Source organism: Somniosus microcephalus, chromosome 27 (genome assembly GCF_052327205.1).
Source record: "Somniosus microcephalus isolate GS21.2 chromosome 27, FLI_Smic_1.0, whole genome shotgun sequence".
Lineage (NCBI taxonomy): Eukaryota > Metazoa > Chordata > Chondrichthyes > Squaliformes > Somniosidae > Somniosus > Somniosus microcephalus.
This window is the reverse complement of record NC_141013.1, coordinates 4,667,787-4,688,437: the sequence shown is the minus strand read 5'-3', so window position 1 is coordinate 4,688,437 and position 20,651 is coordinate 4,667,787. Positions and strand designations below refer to the sequence as shown.

At 43.2% G+C, this 20,651-nt stretch overlaps 1 protein-coding gene across 3 annotated transcripts in view; it reads left to right on the top strand.

Moving 5' to 3' along the window:
- The window catches only part of spg11 (SPG11 vesicle trafficking associated, spatacsin), a 147,659-nt gene that overhangs the window by 54,945 nt on the left and 72,063 nt on the right, over positions 1-20,651 (top strand). For all 3 annotated transcript variants that reach the window (XM_085968394.1, XM_085968393.1, XM_085968395.1), the window contains exons 16-20: positions 370-573; positions 8,368-8,474; positions 8,894-9,039; positions 10,614-10,778; positions 16,648-16,714. In XM_085968394.1, the coding sequence (XP_085824520.1) occupies positions 370-573; positions 8,368-8,474; positions 8,894-9,039; positions 10,614-10,778; positions 16,648-16,714 (689 nt within the window). The remainder of the gene's footprint in view (positions 1-369; positions 574-8,367; positions 8,475-8,893; positions 9,040-10,613; positions 10,779-16,647; positions 16,715-20,651) is intronic.

The window sequence follows — 20,651 nt, the reverse complement described above, 5'->3', positions numbered from 1 at the left end:
TGCCATAGAACAGTTGGGCCGAATGGCCGTTGGCTCGAGATAATGTAAAGGCAGGCATTGTGAGAGCCCCTCCGGGAGGCTATCTTGGATCTGCCATGTGTGCCATATAAGTTCAGACTCTTCCGCCCGTGCTTTCTCAACAATAAACATCCCCAAAAGGGCTGAGGCTCTACTCGGGTGGGCAGAATGGGATTCACTGCCATGAAACTCGCAAGCTGCAGTTAGTACAGCTACCAGTCTCTGAACAGTGCAGCCATGGTGTCTCTCTCTCTCTCTCTTGCAGCTGTGGACTAGAAATCAGGTGAGTTGTGGTTTTGTTAATAGCAACCTCTTCACAATTTGGTTTTATTTTTACATTTGTTTTAATAGAAAGGGAGTGTTCATTCCATCAGAGCGAGCAGACTTCAGACAGCTCCTCGTAAGGCTCAGTCGCACAGGGGGAGCGATGCAAGAACCTCCCCCAGTTCCAGTGTACCAGTCCGCTGAAGGGCTTGACTTCCACAGCTGCTTCATCCTGTTCTGCCTGGAGCATGAGCTGCGCTATCTCTTGTATGCTTATCTGGATTATTATGGGTAAGTGCAGTCTTACGAAGTTCAGGATTGGTATGATGGTCTTGAAATTGTTTTTTTTTTTTTAAATGAGGACTAAAATTGGAGAAGCATAGTACAATGAAATGATGGATAGGTTGTTGAGTTTCTATATTCCTTCTCTCAAACATTCCAAACTTGCCATACATGACGAATTACATTGGTGTGCAAACACTGCTGTTTAGGGAGACTTGAAGTATTCTGAGAGAACTTTCTTGAGAATATAATAAAAACAAGAACACTCCTAGCAGGCCAGGCAGCGCCTGCGGAGAGAGGAGCTGAGTTCAAGTTTCAGTTCGATGATCTTTCATCATCCAGTTCTGATGAAACATTAACTCCCTCTCTCTCAAATAGGCCAATTGGTCTCGAGCTCGATTCCTGAACTCTGCTGACCTCTGCCAGGGCAGCATTTTGGGGCCCATCTGGGTTATAGAGGGATAAAAGATCGCTCTCCATTAGTTGTAGAGGGGATTATAAAGAGTTTCCCATTCATCCTCACAGTGGCTTAGTGGGTAGCACCCTTGCCTCTCGAGTCAGAAAGTCGTGGTTTCAAGTGTCCCTCCAGACACTTGAGCACAAAATCTAGGCCGTGCTGAACTGAGAGTGCTGCACTGTTGGAGGTGCCGTCTTTTGGATGAGACGTTAAGCCGAGGCTCCGTCTGTCCTCTCGGGTGGACGTAAAAATCCCATGGCACTATTGCAAAGAAGAGCAGGGGAGTTCAGTGACTTCAAAAAAGTACTTCCCTTGTCCCAAGGTCATGATAGGCACAATATAAATGCAAGTCTTTCTTAGCTCATTCTTTCCCCATGACCTCAAAGCCGTGAATGTCTTTACCTCCCTCAGTCTTCTTACCCTCCCAAAATCTGCAGTTTGTAAACCCTGAACTTGGCAGTCCACAACTTCACCAGTTACCTCATCTTTTCTCCTATACTTTTCATCCTTGATTGTGTCCTGCGTTATGGGCTGGGGCTCTGGCCTCATCCTGTAACTGGAAGCAGCTGCACCAGGATGGATGTCCCACAGAACTGACCCTGGAGGTTGCTGGGATCATAGACCATTGCCGAATCCCCCACCATCAACATCCTGGGGGTCACCATTGACCAGAAACTTAACTGGACCAGCCACATAAATACTGTGGCTTCAAGAGCAGGTCAGAGGCTGGGTATTCTGCGAAGAATGTCTCTCCTCCTGACTCCCCAGAGCCTTTCCACCATCTACAAGGCACAAGACAGGAGTGTGATGCAATACTCTCCACTTGTCTGGATGAGTGCAGCTCCAACACTCAAGAAGCTCAACACCATCCAGGACAAAGCAACCCGCTTGATTGGCACCCCATCCACCACCTTAAACATTCACTCCCTCCACCACCGGCGCACCGTGGCTGCCGTGTGTACCATCTACAAGATGCACTGCAGCAACTCACCAAGACTTCTTCGACAGCACCTCCCAAACCCGCGACGACTACCGCCTAGAAGGGCAAGGGCAGCAGCAGCCGCATGGGAACACCATCACTTGCAAGTTCCCCATCAAGTCACACACCATCCTGACTTGGAAATATATCGGCCGTTCCTTCTTCATCGGGTCAAAATCCTGGAACTCCCTACCAGCACTGTGGGAGCTCCTTCACCACACGGACTGCAGCGGTTCAAGAAGGTCGCTCACCACCACCTTCTCGAGGGCAATTAGGGATGGGCAATAAATGCTGGCCTTGCCAGCAACGCCCACATCCCAGGAACGAATTTTTTAAAAAGCCCAAAGAATGTGTGCTGGAGTTACCACAGGGTTAAGAGCGAGCACTATAGGCATATACCAGGACCAAGAATCAACCACAGACATAGAGAATGGGATAAATGGAGAAAGGATGTTTTTGGTTATGTTCTATAAAAGATGGACATGTCCCGAGTGTGAGCTGCATGTAAAGGCAGGCTTGCAAAATGCAAAAGTGTCACTGTTCGAATTGGTAGTCATTATTCTTCACTTCCACCTGATTAAAATGCTGAGTATAAAGCATTCTTTATATAATTGATAACCAATGCTTTGTGTATAAAAGACATGTCGAAATAGAACATAAATCCACAGATGGCTTCCAAGCCCCAGAACTGCATAAACAGGCATCAAGGCAATTAACATCAGATTTGGAAAAGCTTTTTTTTAATGTTCTTCCAATTGGCTGAGAACAGAAGTTCATTATTCAGAACATATTATTCACTGTGAATGCTTCATCTGCCTGGAAATAGTTAGCTAAATCTTTAGTCCGATTATTATCTGCTTAATAAATTGTGATGGTCATTTGTTTCCATGTGGAAACTTTTAATTTAAAGCTACTTCAATACACAGGGTACTGAATTTGGATGATCAGCCATGATCTCATGAAATGGCGGGAGGGGCCGAATGGCCTACTCCTGCTATGTAATATTGTGCAAGATCTGATTAGTGACTAGCTCCCAGTGCATGGGTCCTGCGCACCTAGCTACAACCCAGAAGTAAACCTCCCAGGATTCACTAAGATTCGTGGTCGGGAAGACCTGCTGAATATCAGACCGAACAGCAAAGTCCTCCCCTTTATGTCCCTTGGTGGCAGGCTGTGTTTAAACCTACTTGTTAAGCAAATCTGCTGAAGTTGACTGCTTCCGCTCTCGCACCAGAGATGCCCAATTGTTTGTAAGCCTGATAGAAATCCTAATATTTGCTGAGTTGATCCAGTCGGCAAGCCCCTGCGCACTCGGAACAAGAGCGGTTTGCTTTTTAGTTCTTCAATGCAGATCCACAGCTGCCGGGCATTCCCTAGCCCATCTCGGTTTCTTTGGGAATCTCGCAAATGGCTCCAATTCAAGCTCCTTTCCATATGTGCCGCATTGTTCTACGCAAATTAGCTGCCATGTTTTCCTGTGTTACAACAGTGACAACAAATCAAAATACTTCATTGGCTGTACAGTGCTGCGGTAAATCTGGAGGGCGTGAAAGCTGCTATATAAATGCAAGTTCTTTATTTTAATTCGGATTCCGGGAGCTCTGTATCCATGAGCTGGCTGCCAGCATTTACACTGCAAAATCTGGCTCCTTATCCCGAGACTCATAGACCCACCAATAATTGTGTCTGCTGCAGGAATCGGGAACCAAATTTGCCAATGTAAATGCTGACCGCTGCCTCATACGTGCTGGTCTCCCCGGATCCAAATTAAACCAGCGCCAGTTTAAAGGCAGTCCCTGAAGGTTCCTTGTTGGATAGACTTTTTTTTAGATAGTTAAAAATGAATTAAAGATTCTCGTACACTCCCTATTCTCTTAAATAACTAGGGCTACATTTGAGCTGAACGTTTCATAAATCCTCAAGCCAGCTTCGAATTTGATTAAAATGAATCCTTGTAAGCACCAGAAGTAGTAGAGCTGTATGCCGTTACAATTGACGGGTGTTTCAGTGCAGGTTTTGACTGGGTAGGTTGGTAAGAATTGACGTGGGGGGGGGGGGGGCGCTGGGGGGGGGCTTTACTCGTGAGTTGAATTAATAACAAAACTATTCTCTTGCAGTTGTTGCTTCCACATTCTCTTCCCCGCGCCTCCTCCCCTTCCGAGGGTTGGGTGGGAGAAGAACTTGAACTATTGTGCCACAGACTGTTAAGATGCAGACTCCCAGACTCCGTCTTGTGCTTTCTTACAAGGAGATGGAGAAAAAGAGAAGGATGACTGAATAGTGGAGGCGGGTTACTGGGTCGAGTTTGCTTTTTTTTTAAAATCAGTTTGTTTTCGATTTAAGTTGCTTGACTCACCTTGTGATGTGTGCCCATCGGTAGTTTCAGTGACATTTTCCTTCACATTCCTGTGACTTCCCTCTGTGTTGCACAAACTGCCTAAAGTTCTGGATGCAGTTGAGATTTTACTGACTTTCACAATACTGTATATTTATTTTCTGACCAGTGTCGACCCAATTTTGGTAGCTTTGGATAACTGCATTGTGCACAAACCCGTCAAGTCTGGAGTTTAGAAATGTGACCTATGATGGGTCTCACTCTTAAAATAATAAGCACATCGAGCTGTGATTTTAAAATGGGTCTGACCGTTAGTTAAGACATGTGCACACTGTATTAAGTTTCTCTTTCTCTTCCTCCATGTAAGCAGAATGATATAGTTATAAAATGCTGTTAGGTGGCAGCAGCGTAAAAGTAACTCTTGAGCACTTATTGAAAAACCATTTGCTTCAGTGGAGCTATTTGCGGTTAAGTACCAGCAATAATTATCCCCAAATACAGAATCTGGACAATCCGAAAGAAGCAGTTGTATAGAGCTTTTGTACCTTAACATCATACAACCAGTTCACATACTATGGGTTTAGTTTGCTGCTCTTGATTTCCCTTCCCCTCCACCCTGCCCCCGAGCCACCATAGTGGGCGTGGTGGTGTCGTGGTTCTGGTGCTGGACCAGGAATCCAGAAGTCGGGGGTTCAAATCCCACCATGGCACATTGTGAAATTAATTCAATAAATCTGGTAAAATGACCACGCAAGCTGCTGGATTGTCATAAAAGCCCAACTGGTTCACTAATGTCCTTCAAGGAAGGCTAACTGCCTGCCCCAACACACGAACATACAAAATTGTCAGGCAGGAAAAGACCAGCTGGTCCATCAAGGCCGCCCCTATCTGATTTGACCCACATGTTATTCCAGCCCCACACTGTGGTTGACTTTTTAATGCCCTCTGAGGTGACCTAGCAAAACATTCACTTGTCAAGGCAGCTAAGGATGGGTTAAAATGTGGCTTTTCCAGCGAAGTCCACATCCCAAGAATAAAATGCGAGTCATTCCTAGCAAAGAATAAAGGCAGCTTGCTGGGACCTTACTAATGAGACTCTCTCTTGGTTTGGCCAGTAGGTGTTGAACAAGAGTAACGCGAGTTGTCTCTACCTCTGGCTCTCCACTTTGATGCTCCTCCTAAACACCTTGATGCAATTGGAGACTTCCTATGGAGGATTATGCCTCTATGGCACGGCCTGTTAATGTATATCGGTAGAGTACCTCAAAGTGGTAGTTCTGATAATGGACTGACTCCTGTTCTATTTCACTTCATAACCACAATAGATAATGACAACGTTGAAAAACTGGCTAGTTTGAAAGATTTCTTCTCTTTTAATGTTTTGTATCTGTAATCTATTTTTTGTCAGCTTGGCTGCCATCCAACATGAGCACAGAGGGGCTTATTTTTAGCATTTTAATTAATTTTTAAAACTCTCAAACAGAAAACCTTGGCTGCATTAGAGGTTAGATGAGAGATGTATTTTCTCAATAGGAGTTTGCTTTCAATAAGTTGATAGACTGCGAGAGAATGTTCCTTTCTCTGTAGCTGATAATGAGGTGGCCCATTATTCCAGAAACACAATTTGTTAAATTTAATTAATTGGAAGATGGAATCTTTTTGGGTCTATCAGTTTGGTCACAGCAGCAGGGCCATGACCTTTTGGTGATCCTCCTCTGAATAGTAGAGTATTTTTTACGACCTGTAAATTTTTAATCTTGAAGATTTGGAGGACACAGACGATGTATTTTTAATTATTAATTGAATTGGATAAATACTTGAAGGGATAAAATTTACAGAGCTACGGGAAAAGAGCAGGGGAGTGGAACCAATTGGATAGCTCTATCAAAGAGGCACGATGGGCCGAATGGCCCCCTTCTATGCTGTATCATTTTATGATCCTAATCTTCCTGGGCAAAATAAAGTGTGAAATATCCCACCCACACTCTGTTCAAAATAATCCCAGAATACTATGCTGGAAATGCACAGTAGGTTTGTCAGCATCTGAAAGAAGATAAGATGGGTTAAAACTTTGGGTGTAAACTCTAAGAACCTGACACACGGATAATGCTGACAAAGGGTCTCCGCCATGTTAACCTGTTTTTCCTCTTTCAGATCTTGATCTACCTGCCGTTTGTTTCACTTTTTTGGCTTGCTTTTGTATTCAAAGCATTTGCAGTTTTTTTTTACCTTTTTAACTATATGTTTGAATCAGTAGTTGAGACCTTTTTAAAGGACATTTCTACTGAAATCCCTCCCCCTCTCCTCCCTACACTTGCCATGGCACTTTGAACTATTGCTGTTGAAGATATTATTTATTGTAACATATCTCCCCCATGTGGGTGAGTTTGTGTATTGCATTTTAATTTGTACCACGTTAATTAGATAAAGGACACACCAATTTACACTTTCTTCCTCCTCTTTCCTGCCCCTTCCTCCCCACCCCAAAGCTGTTTTGAAATTGAGACTCTAGACGTGTGGGACTGAGTAGGGGTTCCTTACTCATCTGTACATCTTTTTTGCTTTACATGTGCTACATAATCATGTGGTGAGAAAGGCAGAATTGAGTGGTCATTTATCTCAATGTCCCACACAGCCTGCTGGAGAATTTGATATAATTCATCATAAATTGCTGACCGAGAATTATGGAATGTAGGCTTTTTGGGAGAGCGTGAGAGACCATAGACCTATGAAAAGGAATATGTTCACAGTTGACAACCGTGAATGTGGAACTGAGGCACAGACTATGCAACATCTCCTGCAATGTCCATTGTTGGAGGAACCCTGCATTGTTGCTGATCTTGCCGAATTCAACAACGAGGCGCAAAAATGTGTCCCGTTCTGGCTGGGTTATGTATAGACTGTCCGTGGACACGATAAGAAGTTGTTGACAACCAAGATTCGCTTAAGTTCTTTGTGTTTAAATCAATTGAACTAGCAAATAAAGCAGGGAAGTTATGGTAAACCTTTTTATAAATCACCGGTTAGACCTCCGCTAGAATATTGGGCACCGCACTTTAGGAAGGATGTCATGGCCTTGGAGAGGAGATTGACCAGAATGATACCAGGAATGAGGGACTTCAGTTATGTGGAGAAGCTGAGAGCAGAAAAGGTTAAGGGGAGATTTAATAGAGGTGTTCAAAATCATGAAGTGTTTTGATGGAGTAGATATGGAGAAACTGTTTCCACTGGCGGGAGGGTTGGTTACCAGAGGACAAAAATCCAAGGTGCAGACACGATGGGCTGAACGACGACCTTCAGTGCTGTAGGATTGTATGATTCTGAATCTAATTTATTCAAACTCCCAAAAAGAAATCTTTACCACATAACATAAATCTAGGGTAAAAATCAAATGGGTATTCTTAAAGCGGTGTGTTTCACCTCTTATCCCATTCTTTAATGAAATGATCATAAATTAAATCACAATTTTTAAACATTTAGCTGTGTGATACTGGTGTATAGTATTTTTTTAAAAAGCAAGTCCTAATGACAGGCAGAAGCTGGCTTTGAATTGCTGAGCGAATGCGTGTCCGGGAGCCAAGTTAACATCAGTACAGATAATCTGTCACTGGCCAAGATACCTCATTGACCATGTCATTTCAAGTGTGTGCGTGCGTGATCAGCTCTCTTGCATTCTCGGACTTGCCTAAACCCTTCCCACTATCCTGTGCCGCACCAATAGAAAGTTACAACAGCAACAAAAAAGTTAACCGTATTGCTGATAAAAAGACATTGTAAACTGTAGTGGGGTAACATTTAAATTGGTATAAAAGTTGCCTCCTCATTTAAAGGGGCTTAAAATTAGGATTCAACACAACTTCCTTTCTGAACTAGGCAAGTGTGAAGTAATGATGGATGTTTTAAGATATTAAATTGCCTCGTTTACCCAATTATAGAGAAAATTGTCATACACGTGAAATGTTAGAAGTTGACCGGTTTTCAGATGTGCCTCTTGTATTTCAAGTTCCCTGAATAAATTGTTCTTATTAACAGGTTGAGGCCCTCCAACTGCCCTCTTCTGGATGATGGCGCGCTCCATGTGGCTCATCCCTGGTTTGAATTTCTAATGAGAATAAGAGAGGTTGCTGACAATCTAGGAGGTATTCTTTGTAACTACAATTTAATGCTTATTGATTATGTTAATTAAGCAATGCTTACTTACTTTGGCAGCGATGTAGCTGCTGTTGGAGGCACCAATACCCAATAAAGAGGTGAATTCCACTGGCAGCCGTTAGTTTTTGGTATTCCTCATTGACCAAGCCTGAATACTGAAGTTAATTATTGAGCATCTGTTAGCATTTCTACAGGTGGATCAGCATGCTGGTGAATTACATCATCACTAACCGACCCGCAGTGCTTGCTTTGTCACTGAACCTTTTACGTTGTGGTGTTAGGTCTCCTTTCCGAAGCTGGCTGGTTTGATGTTACATGTCGCGTAATATTTCGTGCTTCAGCCACTCTCGAGGGGATGGTTCATATTTCACTTGTGGCTACACTGATTGTCATTCTGCCCTTCTAGATACGTCTATGACATTCCAAGCCAGTCTGGCCAATGCCCAAATGCTGATTCCCAGTAACCAAGCCAGTGTCAGCAGCATGCTACTGGAGGGGCACACGCTGATGGCGTTAGCCACCATTATGTTTGCTCCTGGAGGAATTGATCAGGTGAGTTGAAACTCGAAGAATCGAGGGATACGGGGATAGTGCAGGAAAGTGGAGTTCAGGTCGAAGATCAGCCATGATCTTATTGAATGGCGGAGCAGGCTCGAGGGGCCGAATGGCCGACTCCTGCTCCTAATTCTTATGTTCTTATGAGTCGTACCTTTTTTAAATCCAAAGTCTTGTTTTCTTTTTGATCCCAGTGATTGAGGCTGGAATGGAAGTTCCCAAGTTTCTTGCAGTTGTAGAACTTTCAGTTCTTTTATTACTGAAATTACAGTTTAATTAGGAGCATCTGCTTTCCTGTTACGTCGCGATTCACAGGATCTGAAATGATGTTTGTAGATATTTGAAATACTCTGCCTTGTACCATTTATCATTACGTTTCAATCAAGCAACATGAGAAACCTCTAGAATTATAGAATTGCATGACCCAGAATGAGGCCATTCAGCTGTGCTCTGAACGAGCTAGCCACTTGCTCCCATCCCCTTGCCCTATCCCCATTTCCTTTTAAATGTTCTTTTTGAAATATGTACTTACGTTCCTTTTAAAGTCTAGCATGGATTCTTTGAACTGTTTCTGATGGGACATTCAATCTGACAACCCTTTGCCAAATTTTTTTTTTTTTAAATCTCTTAACTTTCCCCTTCATTCTTTTGATCTTAAATTTATGCTCTCACTGACTACTGAAAATTAGTTTTCCTGATCTATCTGATCAAAACCGTCTAATTTTGAATACCTTGCTCTTTCTCCTTCTTTGTTTTAATGAAATTAAGCCCAGTTTCTCTCCCCTTTGCTCATAACACTATCAAAGTAATGGTCCACCACAATTGCCTTTTTTTTTTCTTCTCCCTTCTTTTGGTCTTTCTACCTTTTTTCCATCTGAAATGTCAGGTGGGCAATCTGCCCCCAGCTCCTGAATGCCCCCTTTAAGTCAATTGTGCTTGGGGCAACTGATCTGCAGGTGTACACCCAACCCCTAGGGCACCATTTGGGCTCTAGTAGTTTTTCTTCCTCCCCTCCCTAGCACAGCCAGGAAATATAACTGCAAGGGACACTCACTATCTTGACCTGTTCTAAATCAGATAGCAGAATTCATGCAGAAATGTGAGGCTTTGATTTCATAAAAAACGATAATAGTGAAATCTTCAGTTCATATAAAACGAAGGGCAAGAGAAGACCACCAGGCCAGTCAAGCCTGCCTCATCTAGTCAACAGTGCAGAAGGTTCTGTGGAGACCTCCTGAAAGGAGAACCAGAGTGGTGATCCAAGCCTTCTGATTAAACGACAAGACAGTCTTGGCCATTTACTGATTCCCACATTCACACTGTGTGTGTTTAATGTGTTGTGCTGGTGCCAGCTATCTGGAAACCCGTCCTGCGAGTGCCAAGTATCTATAAACTATTCGCCCATTTCAAATTGGCTCAAGCTCTGTTTCACTTTTATCTGTGGTGCATGTATATTTTAAAAGCTAATGATGTACAGTACATTACTTTATTGGCTGTAATGTGTTTTTGGGACGTCCTGAGGTCGTGGAAGGCGCAATATAAATACAAGTTTTTCTTTATGGTTTCTTTAGGTGATGCAGAAAAGGGAAGATGCTGGTGATTCTCTCTGGAAAGTAGACCCGCAGCTGTTGAAAATGGCACTAGCTCCTTATCCCAAGCTACGGGCTGCTCTGTTTCCACAGCTCACTCCTCATGGCATTCCACCACCAGACATCTCCCTCTACCATCTTTTACAGGTATTTACGGTGCATCTTTTATTGATGGATTGCATTTCCTCTGCTTTCTAAGAATGTTTTGAAACGCAGTTTTTTGTGTGTGTTTGTGTTGGGGGGTGCGGGGTGTGGGTAGAGGGGTTGTGTAACTGCGATGAAGGTCGTGTTCTGTGCCTCTTGTCTTGACTTATTTTTCTCTTCTCCCACCCCCCCTTCCTTCATGCATGCTAGCCTCTTGAGTATGCCATTATATCCATACAATGAATGAACTTATACCAGGTGGTGTACTCCCCTGGGATGACATGATACAGACTGATTCAAACCACCCCTGTGTTTACTGTAACCTGAAATTAAAAACGACCATGAAATTTAATCTATGAATTGCAGCTAACCTGAACGATTGATCTACTGTGTGTGCTTGCAGTTTGATTGAATGAGTGCACAATTTTTATTGGAACAAATTTGCATAGCTTAATTAGTGGATTCTGTTGAAATTCAAATGAAAGAACATTGTAACCCATGGTATTTTGTGTAATGAGCAGATATATGTGTACGTAGATAGTCTTTGGCTATAATTCATTCATTCCCTTAATGAAATCCAAGACAACTGATCTCATTTGGTAATTCTAAATAATTGTATAGTTTTTAACAAAAGTGCTCTGCAAATTTAATCAATGTAATTTAAAAGTTTTCATTAAATTAGAAATCAATAGTCTCGAACAAAAATATTCTGTAAATTTAATAAATCTAATTTGTTAATACTTTAAAAAAAAAAGTAAATGAGAAATCCGGACTCTTAGTCTCACTAGTTCAGTTACAAGCATTTGCTTTGGCATCAGTTTAAAAGGGAGGGAGCAGCAGTAACAAGACAACATGCTTCAATGGAGGACAATTTCTGGGCTTGCCTATTTCCTAAGAAGAAACTGTGTAGCATTTGGGCACTGCAGTTGGCTTCAGTGCTCCTCCAATAGAGAGGGGAAAACGCGCGGGTTCCTGCTCTTAATCTCTGTCCAGTGACACTCACTGAAAAGTACACGAGGTGGAGGGTAGTGGGTGCATGGGAACACCATTACCTCCAAGTCACACACCACCCTGACTTGGAAATATATCGGCCGTTCCTTCATCGTCGCTGGGTCAAAGTCCTGGAACTCCCTCCCTAACAGCACTGTGGGAGCACCTTCACCACACGGACTGCAGCGGTTCAAGAAGGCGGCTCACCACCACCTTCTCAAGGGCGACTAGGGATGGGCAATAAATGCTGGCCTTGCCAGCAACACCCACTTCCTGCAAATGAAAAAAAAATGTCTAAGGGCAAAATTGATACCAGCTGTGTTGCCCTCCTCTCCTCTCCACCCCCAACCCCCCACAATAACCTGCCAACACTCATTGTTCAGACTCCCGCATGAAGAATGGGCACTTGGGTGACACAATAGAAGGCTTCTAGTCCCTGTGGAACCATGTGCATCTTTTCTTTAAAACAATAATAGCAACTAAAAATATGTTACTGCACTTCTCTTCTAAAGATTGATCTGAGGATTGTTACATTTCATATTTTATTCAAATCCAATGTGGCGTCCTGTACAATAAAAAAATGTTGGGGGTGGGGGAAAGCATTAATTCAGGCTAAAGCCTTGTGACTATGACCATTATGATGTAGGGAAGGTCACTAATGAAGCAGCTGAAGGTAGTTGGGCCTAGGACGCTGTCCTGAGGAACTCCTGCAGCAATGTCTTGGGGCTGAGATGATTGGCCTCCCAACAACCGCAACCATTAAGCTAATATTCAAAATATCTACTAAAAACCTCTTTAATGTGTGAAAAATTCTGTTTAGCTTTTCATACTGCTATGTAATTCATTTGCACTTGATTTGTTTATTTAAGTATAATTTAGAATATCGTTTTACAGGCAGTTAGGTGTCAGTCGTGGCTCAGTGGGTAGCACTCTTGCCTCGAGTCAGAAGATCGTGGGTTCAGAGACTTGATCCAGGTTGACACTCCCAGTGCAGTACTGAGGGAGTGCTGCACGAGGTGCTCTCTTTTGGCTGAGTCGTTAAACCGGGGCCCTGCCTACTTCGCAGGTGGGCGTAAAGGATCCCACGGCACTACAGGATACTCTTTATTATACGGGACCGGCGCGGTGCCGGTTTATCAAAAAGTCCGGATTACAGAGAGATATAGTTAAAAGGTACGAGAGCTCTGTACACAGCAACAAATCCAGGCTTCCCTGTTGCTTAGCAACATGTGCATGAACTCTGGCCACAGACCAAGCATCCCTGTTGCTTAGCAACAAGTGCACGAACCCCAGTTACACAGCCACAGATCCAGGAACTGCCACTAATATGAAGTAAAACTTACCTGAACCTACTCCTGAATTTTGCCGGTCAACAGAGATTTCCAGTTATTTAGGTACCGGTTAAAAGAGAGTTTCTTGTATATAGAGAAGAGGAATGGGAGTTCTCCCACTGTCTTGGCCAATATTTATCCCTCAATCAACACTGCCAAAAACCGATTATCTGGTTATTTGTTATTTGTCTCATTCGTTTTTTTATGGGACCTTGTTACGAGCAAATTGGCTGCTGCATGTCCCTAAATTACAAGTGACTACACTTCAAAACAGTTCATTGACTGTGAAGCACTTTGCAATTGCTTTTTTAATCTGCTGTATGACCAGATGAGAACTAGAAAATATTTTAAAAGCTGAGTCATTTTCAAAGTTTTTCTTTTGAGAAATGAAATTAAATTGTATGGTAATCGTGTCATCTAGCGCACCATAGCCAGCAGATACTTTTTAATTTTTAAAAAAACAATTGCATCTGTGAATATATGAAACCATTGAGAGTTTAAATTGACTGGCTCAAGCTGAACTGGATGATTGATGTTGCTGCTTTTATCATATTCCACAGTGTGTGCCGGGCATGATAATGGGCAGGATAATTTTCCACGGTTCTTGATGTTATAGTCTGGCGGTTACAATGTATTTGAAATGTCAGTCTCGGCCAGCGGATACATCTGTGGAACAAAAAAAATGTACAGACTTAAAGTAAACTAATATTAACAGTCAGTGTGCAATAAATAAACATTTATGCATACAATTTAGAATGTAGACCGTGAAATAGCTATTTGTCATTCTTTATCCCACACATGGTCCACTTTCTAATAGGTGTATGAACATAATGGCCCAGATTTCATAGCAGATAGGAGCAGGAGTAGGCCATTCGGCCCCTCGAGCCTGTTCTGCCATTCAGTGAGATCATGGCTGATCATCCAAACTCAGTACCCCGTCTCTGCTTTCTCCCCATATCCCTTGATCCCTTTAGCCTTAAGAAATATATCTAACTCCTTCTTGAATATACTTAATGTTGGCCTCAACTGCCTTCACGGTAAAAATAACGGTGAGGCTCTCGGCGCTCACCGTTATTTAATGTGTAAATCGGACAGCAACTGCGCAGTTAAACACGGAAATCAGGAAGTTGCTGTCCGAGTTGCCTTGCTCCTCCGGAAGCTTTTTTGTACTGGTATCTTGCTGAGAGACTCTGCATTGAAACGCATGGAAGGACATGGAGTTGCGTTACTTACGTGATAGATACGTACTAAACTCACCAGAAAAAGTTAGGGCTTGTCCATTCTAGTGCAAGTACATTTTTAACAGCGTAATAAGTCTTAATTACTGCCAAACAACACCTCTGGCACTGAAAATTAACTTTTAAAAGTGTAGAGCCTTATTCCTTCAGATTTAAATTATTGTCTGAGATTTAAAAAAATTAAATTCTGTCTCTTTCTCTCTTTTCTCGCTCTCGCTCGCTCTCTTAATCCCATCTTTCCCCCCTCTCTATTTTGCTTTCTGTACATGATTTGACATTGAACTAAATATTCTGGCTTGCGCTTCCTGCTTCAGATTCTGCGTGCCTCAGTGAGGATTCTTCAATCTGATTGGTTAAGGAGATGCACAGCTGTTTGCCCTGTTCACATGGGCACGCGGTCCCCTGTAGAGGGCGCTGCGCCGAAATGGCTTTCTAATCACCAAGTTCCAGTGCAAAAGCCCAGAGAGTCTGTGGGCAAATGCAAGTGTAATGAATGGCTCGTTCGCCGCTGACCACAGAATCCGGGCCAATAATATTCAAGTAAAAGTGCAGCGTGTGCTTATTGCTGGTTTGAAATGAACAGTTTTCCATGCTTTCACTGAAGCAACGATTGCCATCAGTACCCTCTGAGTTTGATTTTTTTTTTAACAAAGACAACAATTTGATTATCTTTTAGATTTTATGTTGCAAGGGTTTCTTCAATATTTTTGTTTGACCAAGTGCTGTTAACATCATTCAGGAGTGTGGGGCGCATTGATAGTTGGGCCAAGTTTCAGACCCTGGCCTTGTAGAGATGCAGCTGACTCATTCACCTGAAGCACCTTGACATTATTTCAGCTCTTCCTCCTCCCAAGCTGTTTCCCAATGCTACATAACCTGCACAATTTAAGTAATTGAACAAAAATACAATTTAAATCTGTTTCATTTTTGAATCCTTAAAATAAAAATTTCAGATTAGATAATTTCTTGGGAATCTTACTAACATTCCAATTATTCATAGCCGAGTAGAAAGAGAGTCCAATCAAAAATCATAAGTTTAAAAAAAATAAATCCGCTAGTTTATAACACATTCCCTAGCCAGTACTGCGTTTCAAGAGTGCTGTCAATAGATGCTGAGAGGTTGTTATCCCTGGCTGGGAAGTCTAGAACTAGGGGGCACAGTCTCAGGATAAGGGGCCGGCCTTTTAAGACTGAGATGAGGAGGAATTTCTTCACTCGGAGGGTTGTGACTCTTTGCAATTCTCTACCCCAGAGGGCTGTGGAGGCTCAGTCGTTAAGTATATTGAAGGCTGTGATCGATAGATTTTTGGACTCTAGGGGAATCGAGGGATATGGAGATTGGGCAGGAAAGTGGAGTTGAGGTCGAAGATCAGCCATGATCTTACTGAATGGCAGAGCAGGCTCGAGGGGCCGTATGGCCGACTCCCGCTCCTAATTCTTATGTTCAAATCACTGTCCTGGACCAAGAGACGTGCCGATCCTGCTGCTTCAATGAGGCTATGGGTGGTTTCAGCATGAGGACCTCTGGTGTGATGAGAAATGCTGAGCCTACAAAAGCCCAAGAGAGGGAGTTAAAATGATGAAGTGAAAATAAAAATCTTGCCTAGGGAGACGTGAGGAAGCAATGCATCGAAAAAATAAGGTGGTTATGCCTATACATAGAAGGGATTTAATTGTAAAAATCTCGTAATGGGCAGAGGTTTGTGATATACAAATTGTTTTGGTTCGTGAAAAGTGATGTAATTTTTTTTTCCATTTTTGTGATTCTACAGCACCAGGGGATTGTTCCTTGTTATCCAGAATGTTATTCATTCTCTCTTTCCCTTTTACTCCTCTCCCAACTCAACCTTTCTGAACCACTGACATTATGACTGATTTATTTAAGGTGTGACATAATGTTGACTGCAGCTTATTACATAAGCATTTGAACAAATACAGGTTTAATGGATGGAGAATGTTCCTATTGGTTTGAGGACCCACTTGACTGCTTAATAACAATTGAGACAAGGATGAGAAACATTGGATAATGTAAACAGCTCAGCTCAGTTTTTCATTTTCAGTGGAACAGAATATATATCTATATCTATCTATCCGCGCATTGAAATAAACATGTAGCGCACAACAAAGCAAAGCGTGTGTATGTGTAGTGTATATATGTGCGTGTTAACACAGAGAGAGAGTAAAAAGCTTATCCTTGTATCAGTAAGTTAGCAGTTGTCTTCTCGCATCAAGATACCTGCACTCGTTTCTTCAGTATGCGCAGACTTTTTTTCCCGCAGACTTTGCTCATGGTTTTTTATTTTCTCTCTGCAGTCATTACACCCCTTCGATCCATCACGCCTCTTTGGCTGGCAGTCTGCCAACTTGCTCTCCACTTGTGGTAAGTTCCTTTCAGATTAAATGAATGCAACCAGAGCAATGGACAGAGCTAGGAAGGAAGGAAGCGTGGGAGCTTGGCAAAGGGTGCCTGATGTAAGAAAACTACTAGGCACTTGGTCTGAGTATTAAACAAGGCTTTAATCAACTGTTTTTCAACATGGAGACCTAGTTGTGTCCTTCACTAGTTCCTGTTAAAGAATGCCCTGAGCAAGCTGGGCCCATGCCCGAGTATTTATACTCTCCCTGGACAGCGCCACCAGCAGGCCGCCCAGTATTATTTCATGTGTCATTTCCACATGAATGACAAGATTCATGTCAGTGCTTTTATACTAATTTCTCATACTTGGTGCGAACTCCTGAGCTCATTAATTTCCACTCTTATCAATTTGGCTCTGTCCTCTCCAACTAATGTTCTTTGACATACCCAGATAGTGGGCTTTGCCTGTCTGACTTTAAATCAGGAGTTGCACCATCACAATAGATTTAGTTTAAACGAAAAGTGCATAAGTTTATTACAGTACAAATCGCAAACGTAATGTATTAAGAGAAATAGCAAGGGCTCCCAGGTAAAGGCAACATTTAGCTGAGCCATACAGAACCAGAAGGTCCAAAGCTCGATTCAGAGTTTGTACAGAGTTAACTATTGTCAGCCTCATTTGCGACGCTGAAATTGGACTTGCTATCTGAGCTGGAGAAAGCAAAATCGGTCAGGGTTCCCACTCCCAATCGCTCTCCAGTGGCAGCGCCTGGGAAGCATGCATGTGTGTCACCATTAGTCAAGGATAAGATCAGGCTTGGTTGTGATGTCTTACAATTGAATAACCTGCCAGCACTCGCTGCCTAAGTGCATATGAAGATTAGCAACTAAGGCAAAGTAGCAGACGGTGGCCAGTACCCATGGAACTGTATCCCAGGATAAATCAATGACTTCAGGAAGGAGAAGGGGAGACAACTGACAAAAAAATGTACACGGAATGAATCTGATGTGAAACATTTCTTCTCTAGTACAGGTAGACTATCCTTTATCCGCACTTCCGAAAACCTCTAAAAACCGAAAGTTTTTTCGTGGAGCGTAAGTCGTGCGCACGACATGACAGGAGTGGTCCGGGAGCTCTGCCTTTCCCTGTGAGCAGGGCAGAGGGTCACAGAGTTCCCTCCTGGGTAGGAGATTGCAGGCCGAGCCGGGCAGTGTGAAGGAGGTACCGGGAGAGTGAACCCAACAATATAGCGGCCCGTCCGATAGTCTTTTCTTTTCCCCCCCCCCCCCCCCCCCCCGACCTGATTTGCGGGCCAGCTTAGTGTAGAAGTCAGCCGATATCCGGCTTTCCCACAACTGGCGGCGGCAGTCGAGCCCCAGACCCCCGCTAAGTCAAGGAATTCAGATACGGAGCAGGGGGAGCCGGAAACCTCGATCTAACGGCAGAAATCGGCAGCCGTTTTGTTCGTTTTTTTTCTTCCCCTAGCATTTTTTTTAAACAGTCAGGCTGTGGAAAGAGTCTCTGTAGCTTAGCAACAGCTTCAGAGACGCTTCCAAGGCAGGGCCCGAGTGTTTACAAGCTGTTGCTAAGCGTTTGTTGTCAGAAAACCTTCTGAAATCCGAAAAATTCCAAAAACCGAAACACAGCTGGTCCCAAGGTTTTCGGATAAAGGATAGTCTACCTGTATTTATAAAAAAAAAAAAAAAAAAAAATTGCAAACATAGATTATCCTTTTTTTAGAATATATACATACACATCTTTATTGAATTATTGAGTGAAAGCTGCGTAACCTGATGAACTGGAGTTGCAGAACCAAGTTATCATCATCTTGTTGGCGCACGCAAAACCTCTATCAATGACTCCCTTGTCTCAGTTGGTAAATGCACTTGGTTGTGTGGTAACGAGTTATACAGCCCAGAAAGTACCCAAATTAATCACAGGTCTGAACTGAGTTGGCTTATTTCAGCCCGTAGGAGGGTCTGGGTGGGCTAGAGTGGGAGGTGGGTGGAGAAATTGGCCAGGGTCCTGTTCCTGATCGCTATTCAATGACTCCCGTCGGAGATGCACATTCGGATACCTGATGACATTCTCATTCTGATGACCCCTTGAAAAGACTGCAGTCCAAGTACACGCATGAGGGGTAACCAGTTGGATTGGATTAAGTGCCAGGGGGCCACTGGTGCTGTATAACCGCACCGATCATGAATCACTGTATTCATAAAAGGAAGGATAAGGGGGCGGATACTGGGGGGGGTGCGGTTGAACTCCATAAATAACTCCATAAATAACGGTTGAAACCAAGTATACTTCCAACATGAATTATTACACAGTTGTGAAATGTAAAGTTCCTTCAGTAACTTCCTCAGTTGTATCAGGGGCCAAAATACAGGCAAAGTCGTGTAATGAGTTTATTTTTAAAAAGGGGTAGTGATCGTGAGATCTGAAGTTGATGCTTTATGGCTTTTTGAGGACAGGGTTGCCTTGGATGATTTGATGTCGAGAAAAGTGGCAAAAGCTCTGAGTCATTAAAGAAGTAGTTGTGAAATGTGAAAAGAGAAAAGAAAGGTGACAAAAAGGCAGTTGAATTGCTTTTTTAAGGTTAATGCTCTTAAGAAAAGTGGATGGCCGTGAGAGCATTTCTGTCCTTTTTATGTGCCATGGGATCCTGTGCAGTTGTACACGAGCCAAACCTGCCCATGCATTTAGAAAACTACACAAAATTACTGGTTTCCGGCTCCCGCAATCCTTCCCCTCACTTAGTAAAACTTTCATAAATCTTAGCTCTGTTATTTAACGGAGAACATATTTGAACTATAGCTCCTGCCTTCCACTGTCGTCCCGTCTGCTTTGGGACTGAGCAGAATACAGATTAGCTGCACAAATGTGGGTGGAATAATTTTTATTCCATATTAAAACGAAGGAAACTTTATGCAGCCATAGGTTAATGAGAAAAATAGATCCGAAGCATGATCTTATTAATTTGTTCTTCTGACTTGGATTTTTTTTCTTTATTATATCAAAAGAAAGCTGATGATCAGAGGAGTGTCATAGGCGTATTTACTTTTTGGTCAGACAAAAATTGTTCGGACAATATACAAAAAACATTCAAAAATCCGCTCATTAGCGGCTCACCAATCCTACCGCTCATTAGCGTTGAGTGACGTGATGGTTGACCAATCCTACAGTTCAGTGACCTGATGGTTGACCAATCTGTGCGTCACGGGGGGCGTTTCATTCCATGTGTGGGCGGGCCTAACCCTGCAGCCTCCCGAAACATCGCCGCCATTTTTAAAATACCGACAGCACCAGCACAACAAACCCCCACATTGCGGCTCCGGCACAGTATCCCGCTCCCGGCCCACCGGAGCGGGAGGTGAGTTGGGCTCACTCGGGCCGGGCCTGACAACCGCTCGGCCCGAGACACAGAGTGGGGCAGCAGCCGGCCGTCAACCGCGCGGCCCTGCAAACTGCCGTTCTACAAAAAAGCCTAGGCAACGCCGGGCCCCCCCAGCTAGTTTAAAATAAAAGGAATAATGCAAAATGATCTTGCTGTTTCTTTATCAGTACGAAAAGCTCAGAGAATCTCTTAAGCTTTGGAATTGAACAATCATGGCTTGTGAAGATTTTTGGCAACATAAGAAATAGGAGCAAGAGTCAGCCATTCGGCCCCTCGAGCCTGCTTCACCATTCAATAAGATCATGGCTGATCTTCGACCTCAATTTCACTTTTCTGCCTGATCCCCATATCCCTCGATTCCCTTAGTGTCCAAAAAAACTATTGATCTCCGTCTTGAATATACTCAATGTCTGAGCATCCACAGCCCTCTGGAGGGTAGAGAATTCCAAAGATTCACAACTCGCAGAAGAAATTTCTCTTCATCTCAGTCCTAAATGGCCGACCCCTTATCCTGAGACTGTGACCCCCCCCCTCCCACAAGTTTTAGAGTCATCCAGCCAGGG